Raw genomic sequence first — 26,395 nt, forward strand, 5'->3', positions numbered from 1 at the left:
GACACGTGTCCGCCCACACTGGCCACCTACAGACGCCCCCCCTCTTCGCAGGGCGAGTCTGACACATCCGAAAAAATACAGCCTTTCCTTCCACAACAAGGAAAATGTGATTTAATTCTACAAATTTACAAGCCAAGATAAAAATGAAATGTTGGAAAAGCGAACGAGACGGGCAGTCTGAGATGTGAGGTCAAGATCCGCGGCCACACTGGCCTCCGGCGGCTGTGCTCAGTCAGGGCCAGGCCTCGGTCTGGACCCACATGCTGCCTCTGGCGCCTGCCCTGGTCCCGACTGAGCCTTGCTGGTCGGTACCCGCAGGGCTGGCACGGGCTCTGCGCCGAACCTCAGAACTTGAGGCTGAAGCCGGGCCCCGCGGCCGAGGCCCCCTGGTTTGTGGTGGTGAGGTGGAAGCCTGTCTCCTTCAGGTCGTCGTCGCCCTGGGGAGCAAGCGTCATCGTGGGGCTTCGGCTGGGCTGGCCCCACCTTTGGGGGGGACCCCCACAGCCTCCCCCCTGCGGCCCTGTCCTCACCAGCTGGCTATAGCCCAGGCCGCCCTCGGGGGGCCGTGGACTTGTGCCGCGCTTCACCCTCTGCTGCTCACTCTTGGCGGGCCACGTGGGGAACATCGAGGGGTCAATGGGGAGGGGGGTCTCTCGGAAATACTCGTGCTTCAGGCCGTCCTCCGCACTGACCCTCCGCCCGGGGAAGTAGGTCAGGAACCTAGGAGAACAAGAGCACTTGGCACCCACGTGGGGGTGGGGTGGGGTGGGGTGGGGTGGGGGAGGGGGAGGCCCAGGGCCGGAGGGGCACAGCCTGCAGGTTCACACACTTGTTCATGAGGTCAAAGCCCTGGTCTGAGAGCAGGGCCCCGAAGCGTTTGCGGAGATTATTATAGGGGTACTCAGTGAAGGTCATCTTCTTGACCGCAGGGAGGTCATTGTAGCCGGGCCAGATTTTCTCACTGGGGGTCCCTAGGTCCTGAGAGAGAAAGAGAGAGAGAGAGAGAGTTTTGGAACGGCCGCGGCCTGCAGGGAAGGGTCTGGTACAGGTGTCTGCACGTGGCTGGCAGGGCGAGAGCACAGACCCACCTTAAACACTTTGTTGATCTGGTCGATCTCCGACTTCCCGGGGAACAGCGGCTTCTGGGTCAGCAGCTCCCCGAAGATGCAGCCCACCGACCACATGTCCACAGCCGTGGAGTACTCCTGGGAGGCCAGGGGCACGCTCAGGAGGCTGGGGGAGGGCAGCGCGCGCAGGCTGGCCGCCCCCCGCACTCACCTTGGCGCCGAGCAGCAGCTCTGGGGCGCGGTACCACAGGGTCACGACGACTGGGGTGTAGGCCTTCAGGGGGGACCCGTACTCCCTCGCCAGCCCGAAGTCCCCCACCTGCGAGGACAGAGGCGGGCTGTGGGCAGGCCCCTGAGGCCCAGGTGCCAGGCCCCTGTGGGGCGGGCCCCGGGGGCTCACCTTGAGGATGCCGGCGTGGCTGAGCAGCAGGTTGGACGTCTTGAGGTCTCGGTGCAAGATCCAGTTGTCGTGCAGATGTTTGACACCGCGCAGCAACTGGATCATCAGGGTCTTCACCTCCCCTACGCGGCAGCACCTCGGGTCAGCTCCCCGCCTCGGCGGCAACCGGGATTCTCAGGGTGCGCTTCTCCCGGGAATGCTCTCAGCGTGGCACAGCCCTCGCGCATGCACGCACACACGCACGCACGCACAGAGACCGCACACGTGCGCGCGCACACACACTCGGATACACGGCGCGGTGGGGTCAGTGCTCCTTCCGCCCCAGGGACACGCTGCCTGCACCCTGGGCAGCCCGAGGGCCGCATGTTCCTTGTGGGGGACACCAGTCAGGGGGCCCTGTCTGTGGGAGTACATCAGGGCTGTGGGAGACCCTCCCTGCATGGCCCCCGCGGTGCCTGCAGGCCCCACCTGGCAAGAAAGGCTGCTTCATGGTCTCCATCAGACTCTTGAGGTCATGCTCCACGTAGTTCATCACGATGTAGATCTTGTCCATGTTGCTGCCCACGACGATCTCCTAGCAAACAAGAGCGGGTCCGTGGGTGCCGTGCTCACCTCCAGGTCCCGCAACCAACTGCTGGCTCCCGGGGCAGAGACACTGGGGACAGCAGGTACCTATAGGTGTGACGACCCTAAGGGGGCTGACATTTTGGGAGGCTAGTGCTCAATTTTTGCACAACACTGGTGCACAGGAATCACAGGGTCCCCTCGGGGCACAGGCCCGGGCTGCCTCACCCTAACGGTGACAATGTTGGGGTGCTGTGCCTTGAGGATGGTGTTGATCTCCCTCAGGGAGGTGATTGGAAAGCCCTCCTTCTCCTTCTCCATCTTTAGCCGCTTCAGAGCCACAATTTCATCTGAAAACAGTTCGAAGATGGGCTGAGAAAGCACACACTTCGTTGGGATTCAGGGAGCGTTTCTTATTTGGCACTGGGAAGCCTTGTTGTAACTGGGAAGCCCCATGTTACACCAGCACCAAGAAAACAAGCCCAAACCTGTGGCCCAACAGACGCACGAGGCAGATTTCCACGCTAACTTTTGTCCAAACAGCTAAGGAGAATTTTCCTATTTATCTCTATATCCCTACTGTGATTTGCCAGAAGACACAGCAAACCTCAACATCCCAGGACAGACACAATCACTGGGGTCTGAGGCTCTCAGGTAGCCTCCCTGACTTTCCAAGACCCAGCTGCAGGCGCTGGGGAAGCTGCCAGTCTGCGGCTCACACACCTGCTCAGGTGCTATCACTCAAAGCACACGACACACTCCGTCCCAGAACGGAGGCACCTGCTGTCACAAGTAAGCGGCAGAGCCTCACGGTCAGACTGACCCCGGGCCTCCACAGGTACCAAGGAGTCCACTGCTCAGGGGCCCATGAGTCACTAGCTGGTGCTGGCCAGGTAAGGCGAGGCCACAGCCGGGCACCCGGGGAGAAGAGACTCCTATGAGAGTAGGAACTGCGCGTTCAAGGACCTTGACACCGAGGGTGCCGAGGGCCAGGATGGCCCGGGCTCGATCTCAGTCCCTGCGAGCTGGCTGTGGCCCGGGCAGGACACCCGGCTTCGCTCCTAGAGCCCAGCCCGCATGTGGGCCCAGTGAGGCTGCGGACAGCAAACCCTCCGGGCCGGGCTCGAGATGGCGCAACGGGTACTCCCACGGACAATGCTCTTCAGCACAAGTCCCTTCCTGCACAGGGACGGGCTCCCTGTGCCATCTGGTTCCTGCCCGTCTCCCCTTCTCCCTTTGGGGGACCACTCGGCACCGCACCCACCTGTTTTCTTGTCCTTTGCTCTGTACACCACCCCATACGTGCCTTCTTCAATCCTGTTGAGGCACTGGAACTCCTCCACGCTCCGACAGCCCTGGAAGGAAGCCTGCCGTGAGGACCCAGCGGCCACGGCCGCACACACACCTGAATCAGGCCAGTGCAGCAAACCCTGCCCAGAGGTCTCCAGAGGGCGCCGAATGTATCTGGTGGCGGAGCCAGGAGCAGCCCTCTTCTCCAGTTTCTTCAGTGACCACGGGCTCCTCAATTACGGAATAAAACTAATGTGGGAAAGAGCTGGTCCTGGACGCATCCCTCTGAGCCAGGCCTGGCCTGTCTGCCCGGCGCTAAGACAACACTGAGGACAGGAGCGCCCCCTGCACCACATGCCACCAAGGCCCTGGCACCTTCCCTCACTGCATACGTGACCCTGGGGACCCACACCCCGGGGACCCAGCTCCTGCTCTCAGCCACCATCCTGTTCGTAATCAGCAGAACCCCGGCATGGGAAGGACGCCTGACCTGCAGGGCAGGGAGGTACTTGGGCAGCTCCTGTTTGAGTTCAATGGGTGACAAGGCGGGAGAGTCGGGCACGAAGTCCCCTTCGGTCAAGGCGCTGCTCTGTGGAGTGCCCTCACCAGCTTCTTCCTCCCCTTCCTCACTGTCTCCGGAGTCTCGGTCAAATCGGGACTCTGGAACTTCAAAAGTTAAACCCAATTATGGAACCAAAATAAGCAACCGTCATCACCCCTCTCCTGTCTGGGGTGGGGGTGGGGGGACACTGAGTGCACGCAAGAGCCACACGAGAATGACCCCAGGATGCTGTGCACAAGCGTGTGTCCCACCGTCCTGGACAGAGGGCACTGGGGTCTGGGGGCTTGCCAGCTCAGCCACATGTACTGTGAGCCCCTGGCCGGAGACTGAGCTCAAAGGCGGCACACCCAGAGCTCCCGTCAGGCCTTGAGGGCAAGGCCTTGCTGGTGTCTACAGAATGGTGATGGGCCTGTGGTTGGACCTGAGCTAAGAGGCCGGGCCCCGGCTGGTGCTTCCCAGCCACCTGCAGTGTTTAAGCCACGGTGACGCTCACGAGGACGCTCAGTCAGGACTGTCCCCAGTAAGGGATGCTGGCCCCTCACGGTCGCAAGTGGTCGGTGGGGGGGAGTGGGGGTGGTGGTGCTCAGGGAACCGGGTCTCTCAGTGACTCAGCTGCCTGTGCCTCTGGGGTGGGGTGACCCTGGAGGAAGCCCGAGGTGCCAGCTCTACAAAGGGCCACAGCACACAGGAAAAGACCAAGCACCGGGGATGCCTCTCACCAACGAGGACGTGGTTCTCATTCTCGCGCTCCCCATCCTCACTCATTTCGTCTTCGCTCACTTCCTCTGCAAGAGACAGCAGGCGTCTGCTCAGATCTGCGGGGCTGCTGGCCCTGCGCTGACTTGGGGTCTGCCTCTTTCTAGGGCTCTTCAGACCCTCTGCCAGCACAAGCGAGGGTCTGCTTTAGCTAACAGAGAGCAAGAACCGCCGTAAACGATCAATTCTGGGGTCTCACGTGGAGTCCCAGGTAGCAAGGCACTGTCCATTTGGAGACATTTTCGAACCGAGAGTTCCCGTGACCTCTGCGGTCTGTGGAGTCCAGCCAACTAAACCGTCACGCCCGGTGCCCTCCTCACCAGCCGACTGTCCAGACGCGTCCTCGGAGTTGCTCCCTGTCTCCTCTTCCTCCTCCTCCTCCTCCTCCTCCGATTCTTCACTGCTGCTGCCCTCCTCTTCCTCCTCCTCCTCCTCCTCCTCTTCCTCCTCTTCCTCCTCCTCCGAGCCCGACCCTGATTCCGCTTCAGAAGAAAACGGCCGGAAGTGACCGCAGGCAGGCACCCCAGGCAGCGGTGACTTCACGGCGGCGGGGCCCGCACTCACCTGACGAGGACTCGGCTGAGCTGGTTTTGCGCTCGCTGTCGCTGACGTCTTGCAGGTCGGACAGCAGGTCTCTCTCTTCCACCTTCTCTTCTTTCACTTGTGACACAAACCATCAAAAGTGAACGTGTTTACCATCAACGAGATCACGTGGGATCTTTCACACAGAGATAAGCTTCAGTGTGTTGGACAAACCTTCATCCACACTTAGCTGGAAAACAGCTCTCAAAGACCCGTAACAAAGGTTTCCGCTGAGAAATATAAATGTGCTCCGCACAAATGCTAAAGTCCTGTCATGTGACACGGAAGTACTTTAGCATACCGTATCGTCGTGCAAAAAAAAGTTTTTGTCATAAAAAACTGTCAGCAAAGAACCGCGCCACGCTGGCCCCCAGGCAGGCGCCGTGGGCCCTCACCTGGTTTCCGGCCGTCTGTCAGCTCAAACCGCTCTCGCGGCGGCCGCAGCGGACTGCGACTCCAGTGGCTCGCTTTCACTTTGTCGCCATAGTCCTCCCTCATGGTCCGGTGATGTGCAGACACTGGGGCACAGAACACAGCAGGAGGCAGCGCTGGCGGCACCCTCTCTCTGGCAGGGCCCCACCTCGGTCAGAGGTGGTCCTCACCTGCACCCCTGACGATGACAACCCACTACACCTGCTGACAGCTCTGTGGCCACAGAGGCGTGGAAACCGTGAGACGTCCCGGAGGACCCACGTAGGCCTTCCAGACTCTCTACTGCCGGAAAAGAAGGGGCCACGACCCACCTCTCCAAGCCTGTGCCTAAACAGCAGCGGGCGGCAGCCCGTGTGTTACCCTGACGGCTGTCCAGCACCAGGCCTGGGTGCGCCCCGGCCGCACACCCTCACCTCAGGCCTGAAGTGACCACTGCCTTCTCTGGCAAGGAACTATGTGGTCAGGCTCAACTCCCGAGCCCCACGGCCTGTTCCCCCTTCACTCAGCCATGGTCCAGAGCACCTCACCCCTCAGTGTCATTTGTGCAGCTCTGGGCTCACCCATGGGAACAACACCCCAACCACAGGGTGCGCCCACGCGCACCTTCCCTTCGGGCCTCGCGCTCCTTGCGCCGCTCCTCGGCGCGCCGCTCCCGTTCCTTCTGTTCCCGCTGTTCCTTTTGCTGTTCCCGCATCTTTCGTTCTCGCTCCCGCTTCCTCTCCAGCTGCTCAAGGCGGTCCCTGCAACAAGCACAGGCCGACTCTCTCTCCACAAACACGAAGTTTTCTTTTTCACCCCAAGTGTTTTTTGCTCAAATTTAGAAACTGCCCACTTAGATTGTTCAAACCATAATGGGCTTTTTAAAAGTAGAACATATACGCGCACACAGCCCAACAGCCGCAACAGAATGTAGCAAAGTACTGGCACGATGAGATATTGCCAATGAGGGATGAGCCCACTGGTTCCAGAAGGCTTCTGTTTCGCAGTCCTACTGGGTATGGATGGCAGTACAATTTAAATCCACCTTTATCACTAAGTTCCCAGGGGCACTGAGGGGTGGAAGAGCCCACCTGGGGAAGGTGGAGAGAAGGACCTAGACTTGGGCCTAAGGCCCTGTCCTACCCTCCTCACTAGATCCTATGGTAGACGGAAGCCCAGCCGGGCCTGGTGGGGAGCTAAGCGGGTACGAGTGTGGTATACGAGGGGCAGCAGGGAAAGTTGCTTCATGGAGGGGACAAGGCTCATCTGAAGTGCAGGAACTATTAGCGACCACGGTGTGCATGGCTGATGCACCACAAAGTGGCCAGATGGTGAAAACCGATGAGCAGCGGTTAGTTTTCAAATCCCGATAGAATCAGAATTAAGTCCAAATCTAACCAGAAAAGCTATTACCAAAAAAACAAAAACAAAAACAAAAACAGAAATGAGCACGGACAAGGGTGAAAGTGGAACAAGGCCTGTGGTATGGTCGCTGGTACCGTGCCAGCTTTGGGGCCCATCAGAGGTCACCGCTGTGGAAGGCTCGGATTCTAGGAACTATTCTGGAAATGCCTAGAAGTCCAAACTATTACAAAATAAAAGTTGTAAGTTAGCATATAAAATCCAACCACTGAGGGGCACCTGGGCGGCTCAGTCGGTTAAGCATCCGACTCTTCCGGCTCAGATCGTGGTCTCGGGATTTGTGAATGTGAACCCTGACAGTGCAGAGCCTGCTTGGGATCCTCTCTCCCTCTCTCTGCCCCTCCCCTGCTCATAGCTCTGTCTCTCTCAAAATAAATAAAAACTTAAAAAAAATAAATCCAACCAGTGAATTCAGTTTTTCGTCAATTTACAAAATTGTCCAACTATCACCATAAGCCAGTTTTAAAACATTCCCATCTCATGCCCATCTGTGGTCAGCTCCTAGCCATCCTCCCCCAATCTGCTTTCTGTCAGATCAGGACTCTCGGGACATTTCTTCTGCTTCTTTGGGCTGAGTCTGCTTCTTTCTCCTGCTCTTGGGGTAGCAGCTCAAGTTGCTGACTTGACAACTTCCTTTTCTGGTATCAGTGCTTAAAACAGCTCATTCTGGGCCCAGCTTTTCGTGCACCCCTACCTTTTGGCACGTTGCTTTTGTTTTCACTCAATTCAAAATATTTTCTATTTTTCCTCTGAATTTCTTCTTTGGGCCACAGGTTAATCAGAAACGGAAGAGCTTTGCGACGTGGCAGTATCATAGCCAATGAGGTTTATCTGAGGTGCGATTATTGCTGTATGAAAACTTTTCTCAGAAATGGGTGGTTGGATTTCCCAACATTTTGAGGATTTCCCCAGGTTTCTTTCTGTTGGTTTCCACTTTCTTTTGTGGAAAGACGGCATACTTTGTACTACTGCAACTATCTTATGTATGACACTTGTCGTATGGCCCACAAGCTCAGTCAGACTGAGCTGGTGCAGGGTATTTTCCAAATTTTTTTATATCCTTGTTTCATCTCGTTCTATTAACAACTAGAGGGGGGTACCGAAACTTCCAACTATAATCGAGGAACTGACTGTTTCTTCTTTCAACTGTCAGGTTATTGCAGCCCAGATTTCTGGACTCTGCTGTCAGACTCATACACGTTTACCGCGGTCACATGTTCCTGACGGATGTCCCTTCCTGTGGTTGTGAAGCCCGGTCTCGGTGCTGGCCTCACGTCTGGCCTGGCGCTGAGCCACCTGCGCACTGTGGCTGCTGTGTACGTGTTGCACCTTCTTCCATGTGTTTAATTTCACGCTTTTTTGTTTTCCGAACATATACAAAATCCCTTTTATTTTGCTTATTTGGAAATCACTCTATGTTTATTTCTGGTACACTTAATTCATTCAAAGCTGAACATTTCTAAGGACTAAATTATTTGAGTATTATATAATTATGTGGTATAAAATGCGCATATAGACCAGTGCATAAAATGTGCTTTTAAAAAATTGTACTCAGAAAGATACTGATTACTGTACATACTGACAAATAGCTGTATTTAAAAATGAACGTCTGGGGCATCTGGGTGGCTCAGTTTGGCTAAACCTCTGACTGCAGCTCAGGTCATGATCTCATGGTTTGTGAGTTTGAGCCCTGCGTTGGGCTCTGTGCTGACGGCTCAGAGCCTGGAGCCTGCTTCAGATCCCGGGTCTCCTTCTCTCTCTCTCTGCCCCTTCCCCACTCACGCTCAGTCTCTATCTCTCAAAAATGAATAAACATTAAAAAATAAAATTAAAAATGAACTTTTGCCCAGGCTGGCACCATGCTTCAATGGTCTCCCCTTGGCCTCCAATCCAAAGGAGTGTGGTTTCTAGATATAATGTAACCAATACTCTTATATGAAATAAACGGAAAGTCTTTGGTGTTCAAATAAGTACCGTAAAAAGAAAAACCTCTCGTCAAGTATATTTTCTCAGCTTGGCTTAATGCCACAGAAATCAGAAAATCGCAAAGACTGGACAAAACAAGCCCAGGCTACCATCAAGGTCTACTGGAACCTTGCAGGTGAGAGCAAAAAGAGTTTCAACCGCCATGTTTTCCACTCTGCTAGGATTGTGCTAGATTATTCCAGGATGCTAATTCAACACTGAGGACCTGCGAGGGTATGAGAAGAATGGGGGAGGCGGGAGAATGAATGGAGACTTGGGAAAAAAAATAAAGAGGGTGGTTCGGGAACTGGGAGAATTGAAAAATCACACCTTTCAGTCTCCGCATTTCTGCTTTTTGTTCAGTATATGAGCAGAAACCATCTGGAAGGAAGGAAGATTATGACTATCTGTAAACTGACAGAGAAATGGTTATGACAACAAGTGGTTATGTATGCAGTTCTTGGCTGTTCACATCAGCAACGGATGAGGAAAAATAGAAATTCTTGATATGTTTGTCTCAAGAGGTAGTGACGTGGCTATGGGCAGCACGAATTCGGCTGAAGTTCAGGGCAGGTGCTGCCAGGAGTTTACACTGCAGAAAAGTAAAACTGCTTTGGATCCAGCCTCGTCCTCCCGGCTTCTCTTCCAGGATCATCAGGGTCAAGCTATGCTATGACACAAGGCGACAATGTCCACGGGAAAACAGGCTTTGAGCAGGATGCCCCTTTCCCAGTTACAGTCCAGTTCCCGGGTAAAGCTGTCCCAATAAATGACGAAGCCCAACCCAAACCCTATTCCAGTACGTCCAGACCTGGTCAGTCATGTAGGTGGACATGGCGGCGACATTCATCACCAAACGAGGCCCCGCTTTCAATCCGGTGAATTATGTACCCTTCTACAGCAACTGGAACTTGTAAAGTTTGGCGTTTTGTCATAACCCTCTGCACGGAGCTGCTCTTCATTTAGGAAGGACAGGTTTTCCTCTAGAAGGCCTCTCAGCAGGACTTCATGCTCATGACCAAGGGCATGTTTGATGCAGTCAACCAATGGTCCGTAACAGCAGTCGTTTATAGTGTGCTGACACAGGGGTAGAGCATTTGACTGCACGGTGCACGGACAGCCCTGATTTGCTAGAACTCCATCTGGAATCTGAGAAGGGTCCTGTAGCATACTATTTACAACAGATTTGGACGGTGGAGTTTCCTCATGCTCTTGTAGAAACCTCTCCAGTGTAATCTGAACCATTAACGAGGGATCACAGTCCACCTCATTGGCTAGCTCTTCTCCCCACTCCATTCAGGTACCTGCGGAACCTCTGCCTCAGTGTCCTGGCAGGCGGCACAGACACTAGGCACTGAGCTGTCTCGTCAGTACTGGGCTTTGGTCGGTCAGTACCACGTTGGGCCAGGGACTGGGAGGTGGCATAGGCAAGGGAAAAACACCCTGCGCTCAGCCTTGGTGTCAGGAGCCGAAGGGTGGGCACACAGTGGCACAGCATGAGCTCCTAGTCTGTTTTGGCTTGCTCCCATACCCTCTTTACCACTAGCTATGCAGACCAGGCTTCACACGGCAGCTCCCCATACGTTTACTTTCGACCTATTTTTGTCCTGGTCTCTAACGTGTTCTCCTTACAGACAACATAACAGATCAAGGTTTGCTATCAAAGAACCTCTCCTTTGGGTACAGAAACCACTTCACATTTCATGTAATTATGGATTTGGCTGGATTTACTTTCGTTGTTGTTCTTGGTTTTTCTTTTATAGGTCTTCCTTTTGGGTCCTGTTTCTCAGTTTTTGATGGTCTGTGTGTGTATGTATATAATGTTTATTTGAGAGAGATGGGGGGGAGGGAGAGGGATAGAGGGGAAGAGTGCAGGGGAGGGGCAGAGAGTGAGAGAGAGAGGGGGGTGAGGGAGAGAGAATCCCATGAACCATGAGATCACCACCTGAGCTGAAATCAAGAGTCTGATGCTTAACTGACTGAGCTGTCCAGACGCCCCTCTGTGTTTGGTATAAATAAATATTTGTAGTATATAATTTTAATTCTTGTTTGCACTATTTTGTTAAAGTTATTTTCTTAGAGGTTGTTTTAGTGATGGCAGCATGCATCTTATCAAATTACACTAACTTCATTCCACTGAACATAGGTCTGCTCTGCCACAGCCACAGCCCTCCTTTCTCAACCCTGTGCACTCTACACATGCTACGTATCACACAACAACACGGTATTTTAATAATTACTGTTTTATGCAATCGTGTCTCTCATAGAAGCTGAGAAGACATGAAATGAAACATACATAAATTATCTTACGTTAACCTACACTTTTACCATTTCTAAAGCTTGTCTTTTCTTCCTGTGAATTCTATACCTTCTGGTGTCATTTCCATTCAACCTGATGATCCTGAGTGAGTATGTATGTATGTATGTATGTACTTATTTATTTTTGAGAGAGAGACAGACAGTGAGCAGTGTAAGGCAGAAAAAGAGGGAGACACAGAATCTGAAGCAGGCTCCAGGCTCTGAGCTCTCAGCACAGAGCCCGATGTAGGGCTCGAACTCATGGACCGTGAGATCATGACCTGAGCCAAAACTGGATGCTTAACCGACTGAGCCACTCAGGCGTCTGCCCTTGAGTATTTAAGGCAGGTATTACTTACAATGAATTCCACCAGTTTGTTATGTCTCCTCACTTTTGAACAACAGTTTTGCTGCACAGATTTCCTGGTTGACAGGTTTTCTTTCAGCAGTGTGACTACGCCATTCCACTGCCTTCTGACCTCCACTGTTTTTTTTTTTTTTTTAATTTTTGTTTTAATGTTTATTTTTGAGAGAGAAAGAGAGAGAACGAACAAGCAAGGGAGAGGCAGAGAGAGAGAAAAACACAGAATCCAAAGCAGGCTCCAGGCTTCACGCTGTCAGTACTGAGCCCAACAACGCAGGGCTCAAACCCACAGGCCATGAGATCATGACCTGAGTTGAAGTCGAACGCTTAACCGACTGAGCCACCCAGGCGCCCCTGGCCTCCATTGTTTCTAATGAGAAGTCAGCCACCAATCACACCTTCTATGTAGATTTTTTTTCTCTTGCTGCCTTCAAAATCTATTCTTTGGCTTTCACCAGTTTGACCATGATGTGTCTTTGTATTTACCCTGCTTGGGGTACACTGAACTTCTTGGATATGCAGATAACTGTTTTTCATCAGATTTGGGAAGATTTCAGCCATTATTTAAAAAGACATCTTTGTGCCGCATCACTCTTCTCTCCTGGTATTGCGAGTTGCATGGCGTTGGTGAAACAGGTGCTGTGCCACAGATCCCGGAGGCTCTAGTTCTCTTCCTTTGACTGTCTGTTCTGAAGAAAGCATAATTTCTATTGCTTTGTTTCAAGTTCCTTGCTAATCTGGAACACTTGGTTTCTACTGATGCTTGTCTTCCTTAACAGGAAGTCATACTTTCCTATTTCTTTTACATCTCAAGACGTCCTGTTGAGAATTGGACATTTCAAGTAACAAACGGTAGCAACTGAGGATTCTAATTTTTCCTCTCACCTGTTGCTGTTTGTCTGGTAACCTGCTCTGCTAACTCTGTCAACTCTGTCTTCCAAAAAGAGTGCGGCCACTGCTGGTTTTTTCCCTTCGTTTCTTTTTGTTTTCAAGCTTGGCTTCCTGGGGATCAACACTGTGTCTGCACAGCTGTGCCATCAGCCCATCCTAAACGGTCAGCACTGGGCTCGGCAAACACAGGGGTTTCCCATGCTAGCAGCGAACCTGGACACACAGTTCTGCTCACCCCGTGATCTTTCACCTTAGGAATCAGCTTCCCCCCATACCTCCTCCTCATGAGAACAAAGGCTCTCATCACACTTTCTTCGGTGCCCGTGTCATTCGGCTTGCTGGGAACACAGGCACCATCTACCTCTCCTACTTCTCCATTCCGTGTAGCAGGCCGGTACCAAGCTTTCTCTGGAAACACCTCAATACACAGAGATGGCCCCAGTAGTCACAACTAGCCCAGATGAACAGATCTGGAGCTACACAGATGTCTTCTGGGAATCTGAGCCCACAGAGATGTACTTGGAGACTAATGTGTAAGAGTCTGGTGCCTCAGCTCCAAAGCTATTATAAGGCCTTTGGGATTTCCATTTTGTCTGAAAGAACCACAGTCTATTTCTGCTGTGACCTAGAGAACCCTAAGCAATATATTTCCTTAGTCTTCCTCACTTAGACCACCTGGAAGAGAGCTCGGTACAGAGCAGGCACTCAAAAAATACTTGCCCAGTGACCAATGAATCGTCCTAGAACAGATTTCTCTTGGGCGCTGTGCGGGAATTTCTATACGCGCCCTGGGCTGAATCTGAGAGGGCCCTCCTCCCCCATCCCCGGCGTCAGCTGACAGATGGAGGAAGATCGTCTCTCCCTGCGCGACCACCGCCCTTTCCCTCTCCACTGCTATGTTTTTGGCCCCAAACTGCACTCCTTGTGTCTGAATTCCTTTGTCAGACTTCCAGCTCCCACCAGCAATGCCCCTTCCAACTGGCCCAAATCACACTCTTACACAGGGTCTCAAGCAACTGCTGGAATGGCCTGGCTCCCGAGTACCTCCCCCACCAGCCTTCACCTGGAGGAAACCGACACACGATTTCCATTCCCATTCCCTTCATGATCTTCTCTGAGGAAGACTCACACCCATGTCTGTCTTCAAGATGCAGTAAAAACTTAATCTCTTCAGTCAGCACCACCCCATGTTTACCGTGCCAGGACTGTGGACTCACAAACCACTTCTGCCCCACATCTCTGTCATACTGCCGGGTTCTCGTGTGTACACCAAAATGGCGGTCTCCATCGCCGCTCTGATGGGGTGTTGGCTACCAGCAATGCTCAGTTTCAGGCTCCTTCGCAGACTGCACTCACTCACCTCTCCCTCCTGGAATGCTCCCGGGCCATCTCCCTTCTCTTCTGCCTCTCCCACTCTCTGCGAGCCTTGTCTTGCTCCTCCCGGTGTCGCTTCCGGCGCTCGTGTTCTCTCTCTTTTTCCTTTGCCCTAGCATGCTTCCCTAAGAGGAGAGAGAATGTCACGCAAAGGGGCCCAACACCCAAAACTTAATTTAAAAATATTGAAGGGGCGCCTGGGTGGCTCAGTCAGTTAAGTGTCTGACAAGGGAATGATCTCACGGTTCATGAACCTGAACCCCACATTGGGGTTCTCCGCTGTCAGCGCAGAGCCTGCTTTAGATTCTCTGCCCCCTCTTTCTGCCCCGCCCCCGCTTGTGCGTGCTCTTTCTCAAAAAGTAAGTTAAGAGATTAAAAAAATTTTCAGGGGGGCCTGGGTAGCTCAGTCAGTTAAGTGCCTGACTTCGGCTCAGGTCATGATCTCAACAGTTTGTGAGTTCAAGCCCCGTGTCGGGCTGTGTGCTGACGGCTCAGAGCCTGGAGCCTGCTTCAGATTCTGGGTCTACCTCTCTCTCTGCCCCTCCCCCGCTCACACCCTGTCTCTCTAAAATATAAACATTAAAAAAAAAAATTAAAAACTTTTTTTCAAAGAAAATACTCAGTGAAGAAGAAAACATTTAATTAATGACTTCGGAGAAACAATCATTTTATGTTAAAAAAACAAAAGAAAATCCTATGGAAGTAAGCCTCGAAGTGAGAGAAAAAATAATGTGGTTATCACTGAATAGAACTGTAACTTTTGGGACGCCTGGGTGGCTCAGTTGGTTAAGCGTTCGACTTCGGCTCAGGTCATGATCTCGTGGTTTGTGAGTTTGAGCCCCGCATCAGGCTCTGTGCTGACAGCTCAGAGCCTGGAGCCTGTTTCGGATTCTGTGTCTCCCTCTCTCTCTCCCCCTCCCCTGCTCACGCTCTGTCTCTCTCAAAAATGAATAAATGTTTAAAAAAAAAAAACTAACTTTCATCTTCTTTCTGTATTAAGCTATGATTAGACTATAATTGATCCTTAAAAACACAATGTTGAATAATTGACCCCCAGCGCAGTCAGAAATCCATGTATAACTTCTGATTCCCTAAAAATTTTACTAAGAGCTTACTGTTAACATAGCCAATTAACACACACTGTGTGTTTTATGTTGCCTACTATACTCTTGCAACCATGTCAGCTAGAAAAACACCTATTATTCAAAATGTAAGGAAGGAATGCCTGGGTGGCTCAGTTGGTTAAGCATCCGACTCATGATTTCGGCTCAGGTCACAACCTCCCAGTTTGTGAGACAGAGCCCTGTGTCAGGCTCCGCACTGACAGCATGCCGCCTGCTTGAGATACTCTCTCCCTCTCTCTCTGCCCATCTCATGCTTGCAAGTGTGCTCTCTCAAAATAAGTAAACTTAAAAAAAAACTGCATATAAATACCCTATATTTGTTGAGTTTAGACAATATTACATTTATGGGGGGCTCAGTCAGTTAAGCATCTGACTTCTGCTCAGGTCATGATCTCACGATTTGTGAGTTCAAGCCCCACGTCAGGCTTTATGCTGACAGCTCAGGATTTGGATTCTGTGTCTCCCTCTCTCTGCCGCTCCCCCGCTGATGCTCGATCTCTCCTTCAAAAAACAAACATTAATGGGGTGCTTAGGTGGCTCAGTCGGTTAAGTGTCTGACTTCAGCTCAGGTCATGATGTCACAGTTCGTGAATTTGAGCCCCGCGTCAGGCTCTGCACTGACAGCTTACAGCCTGGAGCCTGCTTTGGTTTCTGTGTTTCCCTCTCTCTCTGCCCCTCCCCTCCTTGTGCACTCGCTCTCTCTCTCTCTCTCTCAAAAATAAATAAACGTTAAAAAAAAATTCAAAAAACATTAAAAAAGACAGTATTACATTTAAACAAACTAACCCAAAACAATGTAACAAGGGAGAAAAAAATACCAGGAAGAAAATGAATTAACTATTCAGAATGATCTAGAAAAACGTATGCTTTTGGCTAAGATTTTACTTTCTCTTCTCTTTCAATTGTGCTCTGGAGGAGACGGTAGAGTATGACACAGGAAACAGACCATACTTGAGCATGATACAAAGAAAAAAAACAATAAATGCTTCAGTACCCCCTTCTGCTGAATGGCTACGATGCCTACGTTTCTCTTTCCTCTTTTCATCTTTCCTGTGATGAGCCTTTTCTTTCCGAGACATTTGCTGGGGTGGTTTGATAGCCAAAGAATCATCTTCCTCTCCTCTGAAATAAGACACAAAGCATCACGTCAGGTAATGGAAGAGCCATGAGGGTGCCGTGGAGCTTCTTCAGCCTGGAAAAACGCAGCGGTCAGAATACAAAGAAAGTTGAATCTAGAATCATTTTAAATCTTAACTATGAAATCGAAGCCAAAACTGCTTATAAATACAGACACAGATGAAAAGGGTAAGTGAAAAATCAATGTGTATATGGAAAGAAAATGCCTCTCTGAAGAAACTTCAGGGCATGATGCACACGTTCATCACCATGACCATGGTGATAGTTTCACAAGCGTGTACAAACATGTCAGACCGCACACTTTATGTATATGCAGCTTATCGTTTATACATCAATAAAGCCGTTAAAAAAAGTATCACAATTTTAACAGAACTTGATGACCTCAAAAGGTCACTCAACAACACTTTTCACTGACTATATGACCAAAAAGTTGTGAGAATTCACAATCTGTATGTCCTTGCACCTTAATTTCTGGTTAGGCTGGCTTTAATGATTTGATGACGGATACGAGAAGGAAGCAAGTGAGGGGATACTGTGGTGCAGGAAGGGATGTTAGCACATACGGGCCTCGCCAGGACCACCGCTGCTTACGGGCCTTGCTCGCGCACACTCCAGCACCCTAGTGTGGTTCATCCGTGCAAGATTTTAGGCAGTAATTTTACCAGTCACTGAAAGCACACACACACAATTATTTAAATGCAATTTGTGAATGCGAATTCACTGGGTTGAAGGATAATTGCCAAGAAGGGAATAGGCACCCATTCAATCTTCTCGCAAGAGGACTCGGGTGCCAACTGGTACCACACAAAGGCCATCTCAACTGTGAGGTAAACCCACAGTCACCGCTTCAAACATTTTCAGAGGAGCCCTGCAGAGGCTCAGCCAGGACCACAGCTGTGCTGTGGGACCCCGCGTGTCTCCGCGGGGAAGCGCACGTGCAGCTGGATGCCCTTCCTCCTCGTGCACCTTGTCCCCACCTGTCTTCCATGGAGTCCTCTCTTCTGTATGGCGAGTTCCTGATCGTTATCTCCATGCGGTGGTCCCTCAGCTCCCCCTCCTCAAGGGAATCCCGCTTGGAATCCCGGTCATCAGACTGAGAAGCAAGGAGAAAGTCATTTCCTCACAGATAAAAGTCTTGTTAATGATCTCAAACCTTGCCAATGCCCAAAGTTTCACATACGCTTTGAATGGATCAATGTTACGAGGTATAAGAACCTTCCACCCAAATCGTATGACGTTAAAATCACAATTCTCTAGAACCCAGGGCCTCAGGTGAAAAAACTTGAAATCAGCATATTCGACAAGGAACATTAGACTCTACGCCAAGTATGTTAGTTGTTTACATAAGCCAAACTTGAGCCTTACGCCGTGTTTTATACGCCAAATACTCTGGGACACCTCGTCCGTGACTCGGAAATAGCTAACAAAGGTCAGCTACCAGTGAGAGCAGAAACGAGTACTTCTGCCGACGCTCTCGCCAAGCTACCAAACGTTTCTCTGATTACGTTACTGTGCCAACCAAAGACCCCGCCAAACACGAGTATTAATTCCAGGGCGACTTCCTACTGCACTAGACATACTTGGAAATGGTGCCACGGACACAGAAACGGTGACATGAGAAAAATTAGTCCCACTGCACTAATGGATTCAGGTTCAAAGTACTTTATCTCCACGTGGATCCTGCCATCTACACACAGCTTTAGTATGTTATCGATCTGTCTCCAACGTAAACCGAGTATTTGAACGTTTTTGTTAATTTTTAGAAGAGATTTTGCGCTCACCTGCGACATTTGGAAGTACAAAAGAACTTCACCGAAGAAGCGTTGTTCTAATGGAAAAACGAGGGCAAAGAAATTAAATCTCCTTTAAGAAAACCACTTACTTAAAAAACATGGCTTACGTTTTTTAAGCGTTTTATCTCTGCTTTCTCCTCTTGTTCCTTCCGTCGTTTCTTTTCCTGAAGAATTTCATCTAAAGTTTTCACCTTCCAAGAGTCCTTTTCATCACCCATTTGAATCGAACCGCTGCAAAGAGAAAGAGCTCGAGCCAGGGCAGGACACACGGCAAGTGGGCTTCGGGGCGCTGAGACTCGCGTCTTCGCGGACGGGGCGGGCCGGGCTCCGAAGAGCGACCGCCTGGATTCAAATCTCTTTGCCGTCATTCCCGGGCAAGGTCCTTCGCCTCAGTTTACCCTTCGGTCACAGACGAGAACCCCCCCCCGCCCCCCCCCGCAGAACAACACCGATGGGGAGGGAGCTCATCCGTGGAAAGCTCGCGGCTCAGTCCCGGAGACCCCACGCCCGGGGGTCGCGGTCACCGGATACGACGCGGCCGGGCCGCCCGGCCCCTCAGCCCCCCGGGCGCGGCCGCTACGAGTCGGGGTTCGGGCCCGCAGGGGCGGGCTCCCGGCGTCTGCGCCCGACGCCGCCTCAACCCCCGGCTCCGCGCCGGGCGAGGCGGAACGAGGAGGCGGGAAGCGACGCCCAGGGTCCGCCCGGATCCGAGCGCTCGCCGCCCGGCCCGGCCCCGCCCTCCGCCACTCACCCCTGCGCCTCCGCCGCCGCCGCCGCCGCCGGTCCCGGAGCCTGAGGAGAAACAGCGCCCGGCGCGCGCCAGCAGCGTCGGCACTTCCTGCGTCGGCGCGGGCTGATGACGCAGGTCGGCGGCGCCCGCCGGCGGCTCGGCGGGAGCAGGGAGGGGCCCGGGCGCGCTCACGTCATTTCGGACCCGGGCGCCGCCGCCGGCCGTCCCTCCGAGCGTGGGGCGCGGAGGCCGCCGGTGGTGCTCCGGTGACGCCGGAGGCTCGACCGGAATTCTAGAAGGGCGTGTGGCGCGAAGGCGCGCCTCCCCGGGGTCCCTCCCGCCCCGTCCCCTCCCGCGGTTTGGAAGGGCCGTGGGAAAGTGGTGAACCCACGAGCCGCAGCCCAGGGAAGAGAGCGGGAGACCGACATGCGCCCTCGTTAGCCGGGTTTGAAGTGGGAAATGCGGAATGGGACGAACTCGGGCACAAAAAGGGCGAGTGGAATTGAGCTTTCTTTTCCTCCCCAGGACGGTGTTCACTTTCTGTACCCACACTTATTTTGCTTCCTGAGCCGTTGGGGACAGGAGAACCATTCTTCTCTCTTCACGAAGGGAGTTTTCAGCATGAAGGCGACAAGGACCACCCCCCCCCCCACCCCCTTTGACCATTTCAGTAGCACAAACCCGGGAGGGTTACAGTGAAGACAGCAACGGCAGGCACTGTTAACATTTATTGTATTTTGAGAGAACCAGAGTCCTAGGTAGTCGCTACCAAGTGGCTTAATTTAGACAAAAAGAGCCAAGAGGCATCAGTTTATTACCACAGTAGATTTAACAGTGACTCACTAAATTATTTAATAGAACCACTTTCTAGAAAGTACTGATTTAGTCACTCGAATACTGAATTAGGTGAAATACAAGAACACGATACACATCTTGTACAATGCGCTTTCAGTTGTCCACACTTTTGTTTGGTATGAAGCAGATCGCACTTGGTTCTGATGCAGACAATTACTGATAGGATTTTCAAGTTTTTCAGTGTGGGAAAGTCACGGTGACTGTGGCCCTCCTCATGGGTCCCACAACACCCCCTGGGCAGGTTCAGACTCCACTCACACATCTGCAAAGACTAGAAATGGCCAATCAGGTGAATGCAGGTTTTACTCCAATGAAACAGAAAGAAAAAAGACAACAAAAGATTCTACCAGTTAGGACAGTTTCCAGCTCTGTTTGGAAATCGGGGCACAGATCCAGTGGCCATCAAACTCAGAATCAGAACCCTCAGGAAAACTGGAAGAAACTTCAAGGACAGCAAAATCGAAGGTTTTCCACCTGAGCTGGAGGGTGGTCAGCACAACCTCACCTCTGCTCTTGGCTCACCAGCCAGGACACAGGGAAACAGGCAGATTGACCAGGGGGGCTGGGACATTTATAGTTGTAAACTAAGGAAATGAAGACGCTTCAGCCAGAGTATGTATGGATTTTGTGAAAGAATAAAGCCCTTAGTATGACGGTCAAAGGCAAAAGAATTCTATCTGCAGTAGCGTCCTTGATTAATTTTTCCAACCCAGGGAAACTGAAAATCCTCCAGGCCTTAGGAAAGCACGACACTCAGACAGATGTAAAAAGCCATGATATGCGTCTGTCAAACCTACTGGTCTGTCCAAGTGACCGTTCACAAGCAAAAACCCACTGGTTTTGGGAAAAAAATCTCCAGCATGGGCTACAAGCACAACTTCGTTTGATACTCTTTGTGCAGCATTTTACAGCTTTGGATTCACCATGCCTATTTTTCTCAAATTAAAGACACATTTTTGGATTGTGCAAGAATATGCTCAGCTTTCCAGGGCAGATTATTTTAACGATGACATGCAACTGTGACTGTCGGAAAAAAAAAAAAAACCAAACCCAAGGTTTTTATGCCACTCATAGTGGAAGTTTCCTTGAAAGTCAGATACATGTATATTTAGAAGTATCGACGTAGGTAAGGTATCGACCCGACCCGACCTGACACCTGTTTGAAGTGTTTCTTTACAAAGGCACAGACAATGACCATGGACATAGGAAATGACCCGTGTAAGTGACGACAATGACACAAGCATGTTTGCAATGTATTATAAACATACTATAAACACTACTACACAAAGTTAATAAAAAACGTATGTCTGTACATTCATTAAACAAACGGCCACGACAGGCCATGTTTTGTCTCCTGGCAGGGTTGTCCCAGACATGCAGGACACGGACGGCTTCAGGGTGGAGACCATACAAAGAAGGAATGTAAGCCCCAGGCACGGGCAGTGCTGGCCACAGCTTGGGTTCTTAGGAAATGTTTCAAAAGCAGCTTTGTTGGAAATTACCTCATTTACTAATAATTTGGAGAAATCTTCATTTTGTTTCTGGTCCAAGAATTTGGAAAATCAAAACCGGCAGAAAACCACTTGTGACAGGAGGCGGGGCACATGTGGTGTGCAGGGCGCTGGTTCCAGAAGAGACTCGGACCCGGGTCCCTAACGAGGCTCAGAAGCAGGTGCCGCCTACCTGGTTACTTGGATGAGGACGTCTGTGAGAAGGCCAACGTGACAATCTTGCAACAGGATGACCGTAGACGTGTCTCCTTCTCTGCTCACATCTTGTCAGCAGCTGGCCACAGCCGGCCACAGCAGCCACATTGTTAAGGGCAGAGGCAGGGCCCTCTGGAAGCTGTCCTTTCCCACTGGGCCTCACAGACCCAGCACATCCCGCTGCCCAAGCCGCCTCCAGCAAGTACTCTTCGGTGTTTTTTGTGGAGGAAGGAGAGAGGAAGGGATAGAAACCTGGGGAAAGTCTCAGGAGAAACGTCTTCACAGTGGAGGTGAGCGTGGCGTGCGGGCGAGCACACCCCTGCCTGTGCTCTGGACATAGGAAGTCAGCTTCATAAAAAGGTTACAGTTTTAAAGGCCTCAGTTTTACCCACCATCATGGCAAACTTTTTCAAGTAGGCAGAACTTAATGAGACTTATTATTGCTCTTTGTTTCCAAGAGATTTGCTCTCCAGGAGGGCCTTTTTAAATATACTTTCCAGTTGACCAGTCAACTGGAAAACCAGTGAAAAGATAATGGGAACCAAGGACCTGAACGGCAGGGAGGGGAAATCAGATGAGGGAACCACCAGTGCCTGAAGCGCTCCTGTCGGCTGGTTCACTCAGCTGCAGCAGGCAGGCCCCAGACAGCCGTGTGGCCAACCTCATCCTCTGTGTTGGGCTGCACATGACACACCCCAGAGCTTGAACCTGGTGCCACGGAGAGGTATTAAAGCCTGGCTGGCAGCAGACGTGCCCCGATCAGAAACCCCACCAGGATGTGGGAAGAGGAATAGGGTGAAGAGGTCAGGAGCCTCAACCCGACACAGGGCTCAGATACCCAGCGTGGTGGGTCCATCGCTCTGGGAGGGGAGAGCCAGGCTGAGCCAGGCTGTGGGTTCAGTACGGGTTACTTGCCATACAGGGTGCTTTCCAGAAGCCACCCGTGCCTGGGTTTTCTTCTTTAACACCTTCACAGTCATTTTGAATGCAGTGTGACAAAAGCCATAAACACTCCAAAAGATCTTCCCAGCACTCCACCTGCTCATTCATTCATGAGAGAAAACCTTAACACCCTTGTGCTTGAGACAAAATATGGCGTGGCTCCCGACCAGGTGAGTGATGGCAGGGGCACCTGCAGGGAACCCTTCAGAACAGCCTCTGTTACACACAAAGGCCCAGAAAACAAAAGGGAAGGTCAGTATGTCCCCATCCTGAGTTAAACACTACAGATGTCTGTCCTCTACCTCTGTGACCAGCAATCACCACATCGGGGGTCCCTGACTGAAGCGCCAGCCACAGGTGAGGGTTGGGACTCTCGGGAGGTGGAGGGCCTAGTGCGGTGGAGACCCTGAAAGGGGCGGGGCACCTTTCCCGAAGTGGTGCTGGATGCTGGCAGCTCTGGGGCAGGAAGGCAAGGGCCCAACATCCTGCCCACAGGAGCAGGGACCCTCATTTCTGTGCCCGTCTGATCCCTTTCCACTCTCCTAGCTCTGTGCACTCAGCTGCTGTGGCCTCCGGCCCAGGCCATGGGCGCCTTGGCCCTTTCTCAGCATGACAGTCTCCCCAGATGGCCCAGGAGCAGAGTGTGCCTTCACGGGCCTTTGACGGCAAGCAGGGGGAGCTGAGCTCTCTGTGCTGGCACTGAGCAGTGGGGAGCAGTGCGCGTTGGCACCCGGATCCAGCTGTCACTTCACAGGGGTCCCCGGTAGCTGTCACACACAGAGAACGAGGGCGTGGCCTAACTGCAACCAGACCTGCAAGCTGGTGACGGGGGTGCAGAGGCCATCTGGAAGTCCCACCCCCTCGCGAGTGCTCAGCACAGGGTCAGCAGGAGGCAGATTTCACATTATCTGGCCGTGGCTCAGCGGCAGCTGGCTCCGGTCTCCACCCCAGGAAGCGGACATTTGGGATCCCCGTTCAAGCTCCCATTGGTTTTCACTGAAAACCTGAAATGGGAGCAGCGAAGGCGGCCCGTCCCGTGGCCTCCTGCACCCCACTGACCCAAGGAGGCCGGGTGTCTGCGTTGGTGAGGGGAACAGCAGCAGTGGGCAGCGGCTTGGGGGCCCTGGCCACCTGCCGCAGCTTCCAGAGCTCAGTGGTGTGGTCTGGGGTCCTTGGGGGTCAGTGGCTCCGCTTCGTCCTCTGGCGTTGGGCTGGCGGCCACAGCCAGGCTCTGCATGGCCTCCCGCTGGCGCTGCTTGGCTTTGTTGTAGAGCAGGACGCCAGCCGTCACTAGGACGGTGCCGATGGCTGACAGGCTGGTGACTCTGTTGCCAAACACTATAATACTGAGCCAGATGGATAAGGCGTGCTTCACGGTGCTGGCGACACTGCAACGACAGGGGGTTACGGCCCGGGCTCAGCCCGCTGCCCAGCCGGCACAGGCCCAGGGCTCCCTCGCTGGCTCCCTCCTGCTTTCTGGTCATTAGCAAAAATGTCAAACAGAAAAGCAGGGACATGCTATAATGAACAGCCATTATTCCCATCTTCTAGACTTAATTAACATTTCGCTTTATTTGCTTCATCCTCTTTTTTGGAGTGAATTATTTTTAAGCAAATTACAGACGTGATGACATTTTACTTCTAAATAGCTCAGCTTGCCGTCTAAAGAACAAGAGCGCTTTGTGCACACCTATGGTAAGGACAGCACTGCGTTCGAGGCTTGGAGCCCGTAACAATGAAGTTAGTGCAAAACACACTGGAAAGTTAATAGTGCTGGTGTTTTGGGGTGATGATGACTTCTGCTTTATTGCTGGAACGGTCCTGCCTTTTCCAAATTTCCTATAATAACTATTGCTCTTATGATATGAATAAACCACAAAAAAACCTATTTGCTTTAAAAAGAATTAGGGGCGCCTGGGTGGGTCAGTCAGTTGAGTGCCCGGCTTCGGCTCAGGTCATGATCTCACCGTTTGTGAGTTCGAGCCCCGCATCGGGCTCTGTGCTGACAGCTCAGAGCCTGGAGCCTGCTTCAGATACTGTGTCCCCCTCTCTCTCTGCCCCACCCCTGCTTGTGCTCTGTCTCTCTCTGTCTTTCAAGAATGAATAAACATACAAAATTTTTTTAAAGAATTGGTTTTCTGCTTTCTGCCTTTTGTGAACCATCACTAAGGATCACTGAAAAACAAGGTTTCAGGACTATCTGGAAATAATTCCCGGCTCCAAACAGAAACCAGGGCATGTGACAGAGACAGTGACCACCATGCGCTTCAGAAGAACTTAAAAATCATGGCCATTCTCAACATTCTTGCAGACCCTCCCCATTCAAGACCCAGGAAATGTGAGGGCTGCACGGGTCGCAGGCCAGGGCACCGCGCTGGTGCCACCTGTGCCCGCGTGTGGCGGTGCTGCCCTTGGACCTCCGAGCTGCAGAATGTGACCAGTGCGGGGCACGGCTGCTGTGCTGACCTGGGCCAGACCGACGTGGGCAGGAGGAGCGAGAGCCAGTCAGAGAGGCCGTGGGGAGACAAAAACACGGCTGGCACGGCTCGACAAGCCTTCCACACAGTGTGGTTCCATCAGGCCACTTCTCGGCCAGCTCAGAAGTTAGAGAAAGTAAGGCCCGCTAACTTACACGACACGGTGTGGGCAAAGAATAGACTTCTAGGCCGCCGGAGGCGTTAGCTCACGCTTTTCGGCTTGTTATTGAAAACGTCCAGTCTGGAAATGGCACTTTCATTGAACTTTTCCAGTTACAAAAATGAAGAGAAGGCAGTGAGGCCTCTGGCTCACCTCTCAGTTTCCGGAGGTGTGCCTCCAACACGGGAGCCAACGGCCATGTGTGGCTCCTCAAATTTAACTCGTTTAAGGGGCACCTGGGGGGGCTCAGTCGGTTAAGCATCTGACTTCGGCTCAGGCCACCATCTCACAGTTTGTGGGTTCAAGCCCCAGGTCAGGTTCTGTGCTGACAGCTCGGTGCCTGGAGCCTGCTTTGGATTCCATCTCTGTCTCTCTCTGCCCCTCCCCACTCGTGCACTGTCTCTCTCCCTCAAAAGATGAATCAACATTGAAAAAATTTTAAATCGCTTAAAATGAGATAAAATTAAGAATTCCGTCTCTTGTTGCACTCACCACACTTCAGGTGAACCGCCTGAGGCACACGGCTCCCCCACCGGACAGCCCAGAAGCAAACATTCCAGCTTCACAGGCGAGTCCACGGACATGCTGTTCCCCACGGAAAAATACTTGAACCACTCCAAACACTTCCTGTGCTAACGTGTAGATTCCTGGTGGGGATTTCGTGAACTTTGCTGTGTTTCAAGTAGCACCAAGACAAAACAGCCTGGGAATCACGACATGTGGCCACAGTCCTCACACTAGCATTTTACAATCATAAATACCTTTTGTAAAAACACCTGGATTTAAATTCTTCTCCTCTGTAAATGACCTGGACACACCTTGTCTCCTGGGAAGTCACCGTGCTTACCTGAAAGTGACGGGGGAGATTTTGCCCATGAGGGCATAGGCCGTGACACTCTGCAGGTGGAACAGGACGCCGTCCATCATCAGCAGCAACACGACGTCCTGACTGTAACTGAAGCTCTTCCCACTTCTCCCAATCACCGGCAAGTCCTATGCGCAGAACAGAAATGATGCTCTGCGGGTGCCTGTCTTCTTTCTACTGATCACCGTCAGAAAAGCGCGGGGTCACACGTGCCCAGTAATCTGGGTAAACGAACTGATGCTGAGGAGTGCTCTGAAAATAGCCTTCTAGGGTGACAACCAAACAGCGCTTCCCAACATTTTCAACATGCGTGTACATGTGGCCAATAAGCACAGGAGAAAGCACTGAACATCACCGATCATCAGGGAAACACAAATCAACAGCACGATGAGACCACCTCATACCCATCGGGATGGCTACCACCAAAAACAAAAAATCAGGGGCGCCTGGCTGGCTCAGTCGGTTAAGTGTCTGATTTCCGCTCAGGTCATGATCTCACGATTCCTGAGTTCGAGCCCCACGCTGGGCTCTGTGCTGACAGCTCAAGAGTCTGGGGCCTGCTTCGGATTCTGTGTCCCCCCTCTCTCTCTGCCCTTCCCCCTCTCACACTGTCTCTCGCTCAAAAATAAACAGAATTTTAAAAAATTAAAAAATAAATAA

At 51.9% G+C, this 26,395-nt stretch overlaps 2 protein-coding genes and 2 pseudogenes across 17 annotated transcripts in view; 1 reads left to right on the forward strand and 3 right to left on the reverse strand.

Moving 5' to 3' along the window:
• Positions 1-83: 83 nt before the first annotated feature.
• Positions 84-18,861, reverse strand: LOC106988780 (cyclin-dependent kinase 11B). 3 transcript variants are annotated; one of them, XM_027060711.2, is made up of 20 exons: positions 18,752-18,861; positions 18,108-18,231; positions 17,185-17,300; positions 16,065-16,192; positions 13,933-14,071; positions 6,257-6,393; positions 5,617-5,739; positions 5,204-5,299; positions 4,960-5,121; positions 4,603-4,668; positions 3,812-3,981; positions 3,296-3,386; positions 2,260-2,381; positions 1,936-2,041; positions 1,468-1,589; positions 1,279-1,386; positions 1,089-1,205; positions 830-978; positions 531-720; positions 84-437 (listed from the first exon to the last, which is right to left on the reverse strand). In XM_027060711.2, the coding sequence occupies exons 2-20, from the start codon at positions 18,216-18,218 to the stop codon at positions 345-347; spliced, it is 2,346 nt and encodes a 781-aa protein (XP_026916512.2). In that variant the 5' UTR covers positions 18,219-18,231; positions 18,752-18,861; the 3' UTR covers positions 84-344. The 3 variants fall into 3 exon arrangements, with proteins under 3 accessions (XP_026916512.2, XP_026916511.2, XP_026916513.2); XM_027060710.2 differs by having other exon boundaries at positions 3,812-3,987; XM_027060712.2 differs by lacking the exon at positions 18,752-18,861 and adding an exon at positions 17,989-18,035 and having other exon boundaries at positions 3,812-3,987; positions 18,108-18,211.
• LOC113599718 (uncharacterized) lies at positions 7,846-7,968 on the forward strand (annotated as a pseudogene).
• On the reverse strand, positions 8,185-14,069 carry LOC106988782 (CDAN1-interacting nuclease 1-like; annotated as a pseudogene).
• A 584-nt stretch (positions 18,862-19,445) lies between the features above and the next one.
• The window catches only part of SLC35E2B (solute carrier family 35 member E2B), a 28,133-nt gene continuing 21,183 nt past the window's right edge, over positions 19,446-26,395 (reverse strand). For 13 of the 14 annotated variants that reach the window (XM_027060721.2, XM_053205463.1, XM_027060723.2 and 10 more), the window contains 2 exons: positions 25,718-25,863; positions 19,446-23,621 (listed from right to left, as the gene is read on the reverse strand). In XM_027060721.2, the coding sequence (XP_026916522.1) occupies positions 23,384-23,621; positions 25,718-25,863 (384 nt within the window). In that variant the 3' untranslated portion in view covers positions 19,446-23,383. Of the gene's footprint in view, positions 23,622-25,362; positions 25,574-25,717; positions 25,864-26,395 lie in introns of all 14 variants that reach the window. The other variant, XR_008291379.1, reaches the window with a different exon arrangement.

This window comes from Acinonyx jubatus, chromosome C1, assembly GCF_027475565.1.
Source record: "Acinonyx jubatus isolate Ajub_Pintada_27869175 chromosome C1, VMU_Ajub_asm_v1.0, whole genome shotgun sequence".
NCBI lineage: Eukaryota > Metazoa > Chordata > Mammalia > Carnivora > Felidae > Acinonyx > Acinonyx jubatus.